Source organism: Saccostrea echinata, unplaced genomic scaffold, assembly GCF_033153115.1.
Source record: "Saccostrea echinata isolate AGI-Se365-2 ecotype Australia unplaced genomic scaffold, CSIRO_AGI_Sech_v1 ptg000009l, whole genome shotgun sequence".
Taxonomy (NCBI): Eukaryota; Metazoa; Mollusca; class Bivalvia; order Ostreida; family Ostreidae; genus Saccostrea; species Saccostrea echinata.
In genome coordinates this window covers 42,652,657-42,665,600 of record NW_026889758.1, presented here as the reverse complement: position 1 = coordinate 42,665,600, position 12,944 = coordinate 42,652,657, and the positions used below count along the sequence as shown (strand labels likewise).

General features: G+C 32.7%; 1 protein-coding gene across 1 annotated transcript in view; it reads left to right on the top strand.

Annotated features, from left to right (window-relative positions):
• The first annotated feature begins 1,970 nt into the window (after nt 1-1,970).
• The window catches only part of LOC133182754 (polycystin-1-like protein 2), a 74,424-nt gene continuing 63,450 nt past the window's right edge, over nt 1,971-12,944 (top strand). The window contains exons 1-12 of the mRNA XM_061317602.1: nt 1,971-2,012; nt 2,519-2,633; nt 2,847-3,094; nt 3,320-3,565; nt 3,927-4,392; nt 4,478-4,617; nt 4,910-5,131; nt 5,844-6,004; nt 6,620-7,289; nt 8,076-8,208; nt 8,387-8,619; nt 8,983-9,157. Of these exons, the coding sequence (XP_061173586.1) occupies nt 1,971-2,012; nt 2,519-2,633; nt 2,847-3,094; nt 3,320-3,565; nt 3,927-4,392; nt 4,478-4,617; nt 4,910-5,131; nt 5,844-6,004; nt 6,620-7,289; nt 8,076-8,208; nt 8,387-8,619; nt 8,983-9,157 (2,851 nt within the window). The remainder of the gene's footprint in view (nt 2,013-2,518; nt 2,634-2,846; nt 3,095-3,319; nt 3,566-3,926; nt 4,393-4,477; nt 4,618-4,909; nt 5,132-5,843; nt 6,005-6,619; nt 7,290-8,075; nt 8,209-8,386; nt 8,620-8,982; nt 9,158-12,944) is intronic.

Genomic DNA, 12,944 nt, shown 5'->3' with positions numbered 1-12,944 from the left:
AAAATCTTCTCAAGAACCACTGGACCAGAAAGATGAAACATATGTAGAGGCTTCCTGACATAGCAAGTTTGTTCAAATTATGGCCCCGGAGAGTAAGGTGGAAATACAATAGGGGATCGAAGTTTAACCTAGAAAATATATTACGGAAAATGTTTTCTTCTTTTCAAGAACAGAAGGGCCATGATTGGTGATATTAATATGCAAGTATTCACATATATTGCAGATTCAAGTTTGTCCAAATCATGCCCCCCTCCTCCTCCTGGGGGGATTAAGGTGGGGCCACATTAGGGGATCATTGTTCTAAATGGAAATTAATAAGGATTTCATTTTTAAACATTCTTTAAACAATACCAGGACCACACTTAACTTCATTCATAAGGAAAAATCCAAAGTTGTGTGGATTTTTTATTCAAATAATATATCATGCATGGGGTTACGGGAAGGCGAAAATCATAGAGCTATTTTCACCTATAGTGCATGTTTACTTCTGCAGAACAGCAGGAACATGTTAGTCAACATGATTTTGAAGCATCTGTAAGATTCAAGTTAGATTATGTTATGGCCCTTTTGTACTAGGGTGGTGTCACATTATGGGGAATTTTTCAAGTGAATAAAAATGTCTTTTTAAGGACAGTTCATACAAACAATTTTTTCTTTGGAGGAGACTTAATATCATGTCAAGGTTTTAGAAAAGTGGATAATTCTTTGAATTCTTCTCCTTAGACTTGGAGAATGAAATACCTTGCAAATTTCCGCAAAAAAGTACACAGCTAGAGTAATCATGTTAAAATTGTTTAATCTTCATTCATTTACCCTCTTTTTTCCTCAGAAATGTTTCTAAAGGAGCACAGAGTAAACTGATATTACATTTACTCAATAACCTGTTGTGTTTTCTTGCAAAAAGAAATGACACTTAGAAAATATTAGTTGATACTTCAATAGAATTAAAAATTTGAACAAATCACACTCAGTAAAGTTTACAGATAAAAATAAATTTCAGAATATGTTAGCATGGTGCTAAAGGTGAAATATAAACTTTGAAAAAATATAACAAGCCATCTCAATTTTATGAGGAAAAGCAAAATGGTAAAAAACAACCTAAATCACATAGGCTGATTTTTACCATTTTGCTTTTCCTCATAAAATTCACCTGGCTTGGTATATTTTTTAAAAGTTTATATTACACTTTTAGCACCATGCTAACATATTCTAAAATTTATTTTCATCTGTAAACCTTTACTGAGTGTGATTTGTCCATTTTTGTAATTTTATTGAAGCATGAACTAATATTTTCCAAGTGTCATTTCTTTTATGCAAGAAAATACAACAGGTTTTTGAGTAAATGTAATATCAGGTCACTCTGTTCTCCTTTAAAACATTTCTGAAGAAAAAAGAGGGTAAATGAATGAAGATTAAACAATTTTAACATAATTACTCTAGTTGTGTACTTTTGAGGAGAAATATAGAAGGTATTTCATTCTCCAAGTCTAAGGAGAAAAATTCAAAGAATTATCCACTTTTCTAAAACTGTGACATGATATTGAGTCTCCTCCAAAAAAAAAATTGTTTGTATCATATGTCCTTAAATCTTATTATGAAGAACAGGAGGGCCAAGGTGACTAAGGTGAGCACTGTAGCCCATGTAACTCTTGTTATTCACAGCATTGTCTGTTTTCCATCCATGATCCTTCAGCAAGATTAATAAATATCCAATCGCAAAAGAACGGATTTTTAAAATCTATCACATGTTTTATCATTCTGTAATGGTTTTGCTTTCTTGATTTCCCTTCGTCCCTCTAACACTGCATAAAATATTAACGCTGTCATTATTAATTTACGAAAAGGGGCAAAGTTCTTTTTTTAAATCTTTTTTTTTCAGTACTTTATTCAGCTGATTTATCATGAAATTTATCTCCATCTTCAATGTTACCAAAAGCACACACATTGATTTGTTTACAAAAGATTACACGATGTCGGGTTATGAAAAATGCATTAATGTCAATCATCTACTAGTAAGAAGGGTTAACATTTGATAAAGTACTATAATTTAAATCTTGTCTCATCAACATTAGCTTAAAAATATATACAACTGTACACAGTACTTAAAGTCAAGTAATGCTGTTCTCATTATTAAAAGGTTTTTTTTTTCCTATTACAGTTCATAACAAACATAACCGATATCATGGTCCAGGATTTTAAAAAGTTCTCCGACCTGTCTCATAACTTTAAGATCTACAGTTTATCGGAAATTTCATCGATATTTAGTGCAATTGATGCAGTTGCCAGACACTCCATTTATATAAAGTTTAATTCTTTAGTAAGTTCATAAATATGACAAAAATACATATAGAAATCTGTAGTCTGCCAGTGATTACTTCTGGGAAGGTTTATATTAGATGTTTTTAGTATTAGTTAATTAAAAGTAACCTAATCTACAAAAATATATTTGGAGAAAGAATTTCATAGAGAAGACTGACGCTTGACTTAGTTTGCAATGAAAGTAATTTGCTATTTTCAGAGAAGCATTTTACGTATTTTCCTGGACGTATCACACTGTTTTGTGTTAAGAGTGAAGCATACAGAACTTCCTTTGCGTAACCACGACGTTTCCACTCTGAACGAAATTGTCAATCGTAAGATTTTTTTCTTTCTATCGTAAGCACTGAATGGTTTTGTTTTGCTTTTTGTTTTGCAACAAAATATAGATCTTTTGAGATTATGTTTCTGTTTATTTTTAAGTTGTAAGCTGCTATGGGGAAAACAAGTTGCGGCAGCGTAATTTAGAAAAATGTTTCACTCTTTTTATATGTTATTTTTATTAATATGAAATACCTGTTGAATTTTAGATTTCATCAGAATTTTGAATAACCTGATAGAAGTTTTGATTCCAAAGCAATGGATTGACTTCGACGAAGAATTGTCATTCCTTAGTATTCTATCTGAATTAGTCCATATATTTGGCACAAGTAATGACAAAAACCTAATCCTGCAAGAGAAAACAGATGGTATATCTGAGAGATTGAGGGAAAAGGCTGAACTGTTGTTCGAACTTCGAACCCATGAAAAGAAAATTGCCACTATACAACGTGAGATAGTGAGTTTCTAAACCATAATTAATACCATTCATAAAACTAATTTATTAATGATAAATCATTTTATTTAATAAGGAGAATACAATGATTAATTTTGGGTCTCCTAGTCTAGATAGGTAAACATTTCAAGCAAAAACAACGTTTTTAATTTATAAAGGAATTAAATTTCCAGGCAGGTTAATGTGGTCTGTGAGAATACTTGTGTAATTTCGGAAGTTATTTTCCAGATGAGTGAATACTTTCAAAGAATACAAGACACCATAATGGATGTTCAGTTATTGACTTTAGAAACAATAGTGACTGGAGAAAAATTGGAATTTCAGAAACCTTTGATTAAATTAATAATAGACAAAACAACATATGGCGATTTCAGAGACACTTACATCAATGATAACATGAAGAACTCAAATATTCTTGGATTAGTTAACCTGAATAATACAGTCGACAATCCAAATACCTTACTGAATGTAATGGTAAGAATATATTTGTAACTTTTATACCTATTCTGTCTACTTGATTGAAATAGATACCTGAACAACAAATACCCTCTATGAAATAAGAATATACTTAATGCGAATTCAAATCCAGAATGTGCAAACAAGAGATATTTAGTGATTGATTCTGTTTTAGCTGTCTCTATACATCGTATTGTTCGTACATTTGTTGTTTTTTTTCCACTTCTAATTAATAAATTCACTGAAAATAGGGTGTTACATTTTTAAAAACTTTTTTCACTCTTTGGATTCAATATTTTAATAGGGAGATATTTGGTAGAGAAGTTAGGGTAGGTCACAAAAGTGACATTGGGTTCATATCAGTTTTTCTCTCCTTCAGGTTATTGTATACAAAAGAAATCCATTTATATTTGGTGGAAATTCCAGTTCCCTGACGTCAGATATATTTGTTTTTCACTTTGGAAACAACATGGATAATGATTATTTACAGCTAGAACTAAACTTAGAAAACAAAGTTAACAACACGAATAATTCATCTCTTCGATTATTCCAAAGACAACCGGCCAATGACCTGATATTTTACAAGTTTACTGTTTCAAATGATGATGACGTAACAATAATTTTTCTAAAGCCACAGAATTTTACTGTGGACTTGTCTACCCTCTCTTTGTTTGAAATATATATTTCTGACAAACCATATCCTTCAAACTCCTCGATGAAGGATAACGACTTCCAAGCGTCCACCTCGGTAAGAAACTGGGATGAAGACTATGGATTTAAAGTTTTTGTTCCGTCGGGTGTGTGTTTGAAAGGCGACTGTTATCTCGGAATAAAACCTTTAGGAGGTATGTACTAATATCGCAATCAAACGAAAAAGATTCTAACTACTGTTTTTTCGTTTTTAAAATTATAGACTTTATATATTTACAGTTGCTGAACTTGTTCAAGACTTGGAAAGAAACCACGAACACAATGAAACTATGTCTCCTAACTTTCAGCTTCTATTAATAACCACAACTTGCAGATCATGGGACAGAGCTAAAGAAGCCTGGATATCTGATGACTGCACTGTGAGAAAAAGTTTATCCTCAAAGATTGGTTTTTTTTATATTTAGCGCCAAATTTTAATTATACAAGTTTGGCAGAAAAGAAATTCATGAATTTTCTTTAAGTGGAAGAAAAATTTTAGAAATTGTCTTGTAAGAAAAAAAAATACTGGTAAGGTAAGAACAGTTAGGGGAAAATAATTCCACTTTGCACTCGCCCTTTAAGGAAATGTTTTCACAAATGTTGAGTACTGTTTGCAATACAATACTACTTATTTTCTACTAACCTCATGTTTTTCATAATTCATTACTCTAGGTACTAGAAATGTCAACAATCAACAATACCGTATGTAGGTGTCCCGGCAATACTTTCTCTACAACGTTTGTCGTTCCACCGAACACAATAAATTTTCTGACAGTCTGGGGGAAGTTTGATCCAAAGAATGGGGCTGTGTATGGTTCGCTGATCGTGTTAGTGGTGTTTTATGTAGCAGCATTGCTTGTCCTGAAAAGGGAAGATAAAAAAGATATGAATAGGGTAAGACTATACATGTACAGCATATACAACCTGCATGATTTATTTTTAAAATACCAGATAATTAAGTTTAGGATTTTAAGCATCATATCTGGATAAGGTCGTCCACAAGACGCAATATAAATGCATCCTCTGAAGTACACTGCTTTTAAGTTTCAGGTCTAGCACGGCCTACATTCAGTACTTAAACTTAGCCTGTGCACTGTTTTTAACTATAAAATCAAGATTATCCATTAAGAAGACATCACAATACTAGTTATTTTAAGAATACCATTATATTAACATAAATTAAATAGTTTTAAATAATGAACATCACAGATTATCTTGACTTCAGAAAAAAAATCGTTACTCTTTATACTATTAAACTGTCAAACTAGTATTTTTTCCTTCAGTGGGGAATTTCTTTTTTGTGTGATCACGACTCCCAAGACGAATACTTTTATACGATGACTGTTACTACAGGGTTCAGAAGAAACGCTGGCACATCATCAAATATTCATTTCGTACTCAGTGGGTCTGAGGATGATACTGCAATTCGTATTTTGAGCGACGGGGAACGCGAGGTGATTTTTTTTCTGAATTATGAAATGTAAATCGCCATGGTTCTATAGTTCAATTTACAGAAATGTAACAATACATTAGTTTGATATCGGTTGTTTTAGTTCTTTGTCTTAGGCCGCGATTGGGAATTAAGATTTACCTTTGTCTGTTACAGGCATTTACGACAGGAAGTGTCAGGACATTTCTGTTTGGAACAAAATCAACTTTGGGGACTTTGCAATATTTAAGAATATGGCACGATAATTCTGGAAAGGGGGGTCTTCAAGACTGGTTCCTAAGCAATATCGAAATAATAGACCTCCAAACAAATGAAAAGTGAGTTTGACTTAAATTCTACAATTTCTTTCTCACAACACCAAGTTTCTGAGTCCAATCGTGGCCGTGTGACCCTTAAACAGACTTAATTCATTTTTTTTTTTGGGCCAGCTTCTCTCATTTAGAAGCACCAATCAAACTGGAGCTATCTTAAGTTCACATAAAATGTAAACAGAAAGTAGGTTCCGAGTTCGATCAATATGTATTATTATGTAGGGAATTTAGAAAAATCGTAAAACAAAAAAGAAAACGCAGTTGTGTGAAGTTGTAGGATTCATAACTGACCAGCAGTTGACACTTCATAAACGTTTTACAGGATGATTGTGTGTAAGTTTTTATATAATTAGCTGAGAGATAAGAAAAGCAATCAAGATTTGATATTTCTACAAAAAACGTTGCGGCAGTTGGCCAGTAAAAACCCGAATGACGTTTGTTAGGGGTTACACGGCAACTGGTTGATTCAGGACCCCTGATATTATGAGGATGCTACAATTTATTTTAACCTCAACTTTTTTTGAAGAGGTTGCTTTATCTATACATTTAAAAAAACCATATTTGAACTTTTTTTTAGCAATACCGTCTAATTGAATAAGTTTTTCACGTTTTCCTTTGCAGATATATATTTCTTTGTGATAAATGGTTGTCCCTATACAAAGATGACTGTCTCATCGACAGAATAATCGTAGTATCTACCGTAGAGGTGGCAAAGTCATTTCAATTTCTTTTCCCGAAGAATTTACAAATCAATATAACAGAACATCATATGTGGTTGTCACTAGTCTACCGTCCCAGGAAAACTAAGTTTACCAGAGTACAAAGGCTATCATGTCTACTTGCGCTTCTTCATTTGAACATGATATCAAATGCAATGTTCTACAAGTCACCATCGGAAGACACATCGAATAATTATGTTCAGTTTGGAGGTTTTCAGTTTTCGCCATCGGTACTTTACGTTTCTCTTATGAGCATAATTATCACAACTCTGCCTGTGCTACTATTGTCAATGCTTTTCCGCAAAAGGAAGATTAAAAAGTGTTTGCGTACCGATTCAGAAGAAAACAAAAATTGGTCGGGGATTCCTTCAAAATTCATAAAAGAAAAAGAAGATGGTTTACCCTGCTGTGTTGTCTATGTTGCATGGATCTTTCTTGCGTTGACTGTGTTGATTTCTGCATTTTTTCTCCTTTTATACAGCATGGAATGGGGAAAAGAGAAATCTGAAGAATGGCTGTTGTCATTCTTTTTGTCTTTCTTTGAATCCATTGTTTTAGTGGATCCTGTGAAGGTTTGCATTTACTTCTGTTTGTTTTTGAGAAAGATTGAATACTTAGTATTTTCTATTAGGTTCAACAAGAGATTAGTTTTCCTCGTTGTTTTATAATTAACTTTTGGATTTTTTAAATTTTTAATTTAATCAGATCAAATATGAAGGCCTAATTTAGACGACATTTGAGCAAGGACAGTTTTATAAATGTCTTTATGAATTTTTTTCCTCAGGATTGCTATTGAAGCAGAGGAATGTTTTCAGGAATTGGTTTTTATATTTCTTGTTAGATGAAGCGCAGATAAAAAAAAAAAAGTGAAGATAACGGACAGTAATCGATCTCAAAAAATCTATAAACAATATAAATCTGTGAAGAGGGCATAAAACACGAACCCCTGGTGACATCCCCTGTTGACCGCTCTCACCCGCCGTGAGCTCTATCTATTGATCAGGTAAAGGGAACATTCCGTAGTCATTCAGTATAAAAGCAAACTCCTAACAATTGGTATGAAACAAGTGAGCTTAAATACGACCAAATGATAGGATATATTTGCATGGCCATTGTAACGACCATAGAATTTACGAAATGCTGACTTTAAACGAGGTTGTTGATATCCCTGTAACATCAACTTATCTGTCAGCGGCCTGCCTCGGTTTAAAAATTGATCCAAATCTTGCTAAAGCAAACTATCTTAAATAATTTCATTTGGATTTCTCATGCTTACATGCATGAAAACAAAAAATTGATTCTTAAGAAAATAAAATATGGGCTCACACAAAGTTTAAATTTAATTCAATGCATTCTAGGTTCTCTTGATGGCTGTTTTATTTGCAACACTGTTTAAGACAGCCATGTCTGAGGAATCGTCAGATATTTCTTTGCAGAAACTTAAGAAATACTCGAATAAACGGATCTTGCCTAACAAATACGAGTTCGCAGGTAAATAATTCTATTTTTCTTGATATTGATTGTTAAATGAATAATTCTTTTCCGTTTAACATTTATCTTAATTTCATACACATTTAAATTCAAGACATTCATTAATGATAAATAAAAAGTCACAACATGCTAACCTAACCATAAAGTGAATGAATTTAAAAAAAATTTCTTTAAACAGTTTTTGCCAGCAAAATACTCTCCAAACAAGAACCCCTTGGAGAAGAAGAAATAATAAAAATCAAAGAACAACACGAACAAGAAAAGAGAGTAAAGAAAGCCGTTAAAAGTCTTGTTTTAAATGCTGTTTTTCTCTTAGCAATCTACACAATCAGCTTTGTTGAGAGGGATCCAAACTCTTATTCTTACAAAAACAATGTGGGCAATTATCTTCATACCGCTGACTTGTCCTCGGTAAATACCACACTTTATACGATGAGTTTACCGTTTTGAATGTTAGCTGATCTTCCATTTTGTGTTACAACATTAACTTAAATCTGTGATTTGTTTCTCTTTTTCCTAAAAAATAATTGCTGAAGAGATACTATTGAATATGTTTAATGAAATTTTTCATTAAAAAATCTGTTTATTCCATTTGTTGAGATTCAGACCCTTTGTGTGGAAAAAAAGTAATAAATCTATTTACACAAAAGAAATATTATGATCTTCATTATGTACCACATCCCATTTCTATGATAGCACAAAAATATATTACTTCTAATCATTATTTATCAGCCACAGTGAAAATGCAAAGAATGACCATATCATTTTTTTCAGATAAGACACATACCAGATTTTGTCAGTTGGATAAATAATACCTTCATTCCGATACTCTATCCAGAAAAAGATTATACAGATAATGAACTTGATGTCTTGGAAAAACAATGGTTTGCAGACCGGGCTAGTATAAGAGTTGGTCCTGCCCAGCTGCGCCAATTAAGAATGAAACCAGGTGAATAGATCTTTTGTATTAATTTTTGAATACTTTATTTCGCCTCTTACACCGAAGATTAGTTGTAGAGTGATTCTGATTTTTGTGTGTGTGTGTGTGAAGTATCCGGAGAATTTTTTCAAAACTAATAATAATGCCTTTTTCTACCCTTAATCGAGGTTATGTTGATAAAACCAAGGTCGATTGAATTAAAATGATAAAATTATTGACAATTTCATAATTTAAAAAGGAGAAATATTTGGTGTTCATAGGAATTAAAATAAAATAATTCATGTCCAGTCAATAATTTTTTAATGGAACAACATTCGAAGCTCCTGTCTTGCAGAAGAGTAAGTTTTGATAAACGAATGTATCATGACCCAGAACCCAAGTCAATTTTACAATAAAAACATTCAACTGGATAAAACTGGGTACCACTCAGAATTATCCTGTTTTTGTAACATGTCTTCTTTTCATCTATGAAGCTGTACCAAATTGTCCAAAATCACTGGTGCTAACTGAATATTCATTTGGATAGAAATAAGACATGACTATTTGACATATCATTGTTAACTAAGAGAATTCGCCTGTATGTTTTTTTTTTCTTTTTAAAGATGCATGTCCTCTTAGGACAATAGCTCCAACGTATCCATGCTACAAATATTATTCCATTGCTGAATCTGATACATCACAGTACTGTGTAGGGTGGGCCAATCTGAATCCTTCCTGTGCAGAAAAGACAGAAAGTGACCGGTATTTTACCAAAACGTCTTGGATCTACACTAGTGCCGAAGACATCTGGGGCATACCATATACCGGAGAGTATAATACTTATGATGGCGGAGGATACCTTATAAAATTTACGAAAGACAGATATCAAGCTCGTATGATGTTGAACGAAATTAGCAATCTCAATTGGATCGACAGAGGCACCCGTGCAGTGTTTGTAGAATTCACCCTATACAATCCGAATTCAAATATGTTTATCACTTCAAAATACCTAACAGAATTCCTTGAGACAGGGGGTATTTTTACAACTATAGAATCACAGGCTTTTCGTCCAGTGGCGTTTGTGAGTTCATCAGGGCCTGGCATTGTTTTCTTTTATCTCGTATATATTGCCTATCTCTTATTTTTATTTGTTAAAATCTTAAAGAAACTGAGACAAGGAGGGTGTTTTCAGTTTGTAAAAGTCCCATGGAATTATGTAACGTTGGCGATATTGATATTGGGGGTTATATCAATTTGTCTATACATTGTACGTATAATATATACACGAAAGGCAATGCAACTCTTTTATGATGATAAATTAACTGGCGCAAATCAGTTTATTAACTTTAATCATATCATTCTCTGGGATAATGTTTTGAATGTCGTATTTTCGCAAGTCATTTTTCTTTCAACCATCAAACTTCTCAAAGTTCTAGGTTACAACAAGAGGCTTACACAGGTGATTTCGGTCATCTCTAACGCAGGGTATGACATACTAGGTTTTAGTATCATTTTCATCCTAGCGTTTTTAGGCTTTGTTATACTAGGCACTTTGTTACTTGGTGGAGAGCTTGAGGATTTTAAATCTTTTCTGTATACTTCTGGAACTTTATCTAACAGTTTTATTGGTAAGAATAAGCTAAGTTCTATGATAAAGGTTGCCCCAGTACTTGCACAAGTTTTCTATTTTGTGTACAGTGTCTGTGTTATAATGACTTTGGTGACGATTTGTGCAGCCATTCTGAATTCAAGCATTTCTGATGTTAAGTCTACTGTTCAAATGGAAACTGACAAATTTGGAATTTCTCACATGATCAGAAGGATGTTGTCCGATCTCTTTGGTGCTGGACTCAAAGAGAACAAAAACAGAATGGAATTATACAGGCCAGGTAGGAGTTTCAAGTTTTAGTTAACTTTAATTTTTTAACTCTATGCATAGTTTCCTCGAAAAAAAATGTAATTGAGATCTAAGCTATGAACAGTTTCATGAAAAAAATCAAGACTAAATACAGAATGTAAGAATTTGTCTAATATTTGTCCCATTTTGATAGACTTGGCATGAACATTTAAGATATTCATTAAAGAAGAAGGTATGGTTTTAGCTTTATTGTACCCTATGAATGTAATGTTTTCAGAAAGTTTTGAAACTGGCTTAAATATTAGTTGAGTATATGACTGTAATAAATCAGGAAAGCATATAGCATGATGGAGTACCATTCTTGATATATGACGTCATTAATTTGATGCATTTCTCTATTTTAAACAGAAAAAGCCTCAAAATGACCCATTTCAAGGGTTATTTTCCTTAAGAAAATAATGTCCACAGCCGTCGCCCACGTTAATTTTTAGATATGTTGTGTAATTTTCTTTGAAAAATCACATATCTCAAAATCTTTATGGGCCATGCCTGTGGACAATATTATCTGAAAGAAAATTCCATTGAAAATTGATGTCTTCTGCAACTTTTTAAGAAAATACGGGAAAATGCACAAGTTTATGACGTCACAATTAGCATTTGGAAAGTTATGTGAGAAAAAAAGATTTGTATGATCTTTCTGCATGGAATTTCAATAATTCAAAAAGCATGAGTTTTAATTTTTTACATCACTTTTATTTTTAAGTAAAACACAGGGAAAAAAAGATTTGTATTGAAACCGTACCTTGTTCTTAGATTTTTGTAGATTTAGTGGTTTGTCCCAAGGATGTACAGTGTTGGTCCTTATGTTATTTATTTTCATCGATCTGTTATTGCATTTTTTTGTATGCACTTTAATCTTGGTTACAATTTTAGGCAACCTGAAGGAATATATCCGAAATGGAGACTTCAGTACACCTAATGTCGTCAAACTTATCCGTGGCAGTTTCTATGAAGTGGATGACAAGGTATGGATGCATATGTGGAGGATTTTTTTACACTGAAAAACTTACATGAAATATTTCCATTCCATCGGCAATGTCCAAACCATATCTAATTTTTACATTGAATAACACCTCAAAACTTATAAAGAATATTTCAATTCCATCGACAGTGTTTAAAATCATATCCAATTATTAATTCTTTTGAGATTCTTATACATTGCTAATCTAACATGAACGAAAATGGTTTAACTATTATCCATTTCAAGAAAACAAGTGCTGTATCACTACGGATATATTATGGGACTTGTTGTCTTTAGCCATTTCTACACAGCTACACATGTTTGGATGGTAATTTCTCAATGTATGTATGTGTGTGTGAGAGAGAGAAAGAGAACGATGTGGAATACATTAATTTCCTAAATCATTTCTTTCTTAGCCAGTTGTACTTTAAAAAAAAATACTCATCGGAACATGCAGATCTTCTAAATGAAATACGTGGAGATAACGAACATATTTATCAATCTCTAAAACCTACAGACAATACAAATTCTTGAACATTACATAAAACATGTAACCCTGGAAATTCCAGAGATGGGATCAGGTGTCTAGGAGGAGTAAGGATCCCTGTCGACCCGACGTGATCAGGTAGACGGAGTAATCCGTAGTCAAATTTAGTGTAAAAACAAAGGCCTAACATGTCAATCAAAATACGACCCAATGATAGTTTATATTTGCTAGCAAGAGTATTGTAAGGACCATAGAATTTACGATATGCTGACTTCAAACGAGGATGTTGAAGTCTGTAACCTGTAACATTAATTTATTGATCGTACTCAGAGCATGCTTTTGAATATCAAATAAGTTTGGAGACAAACACACAGTGGAATGTTGCTACATAAATAAGGATGAAGTAATCTCGTTTGTCATACAGTTTAGTTGTTATTTAGCCCTTATCGTT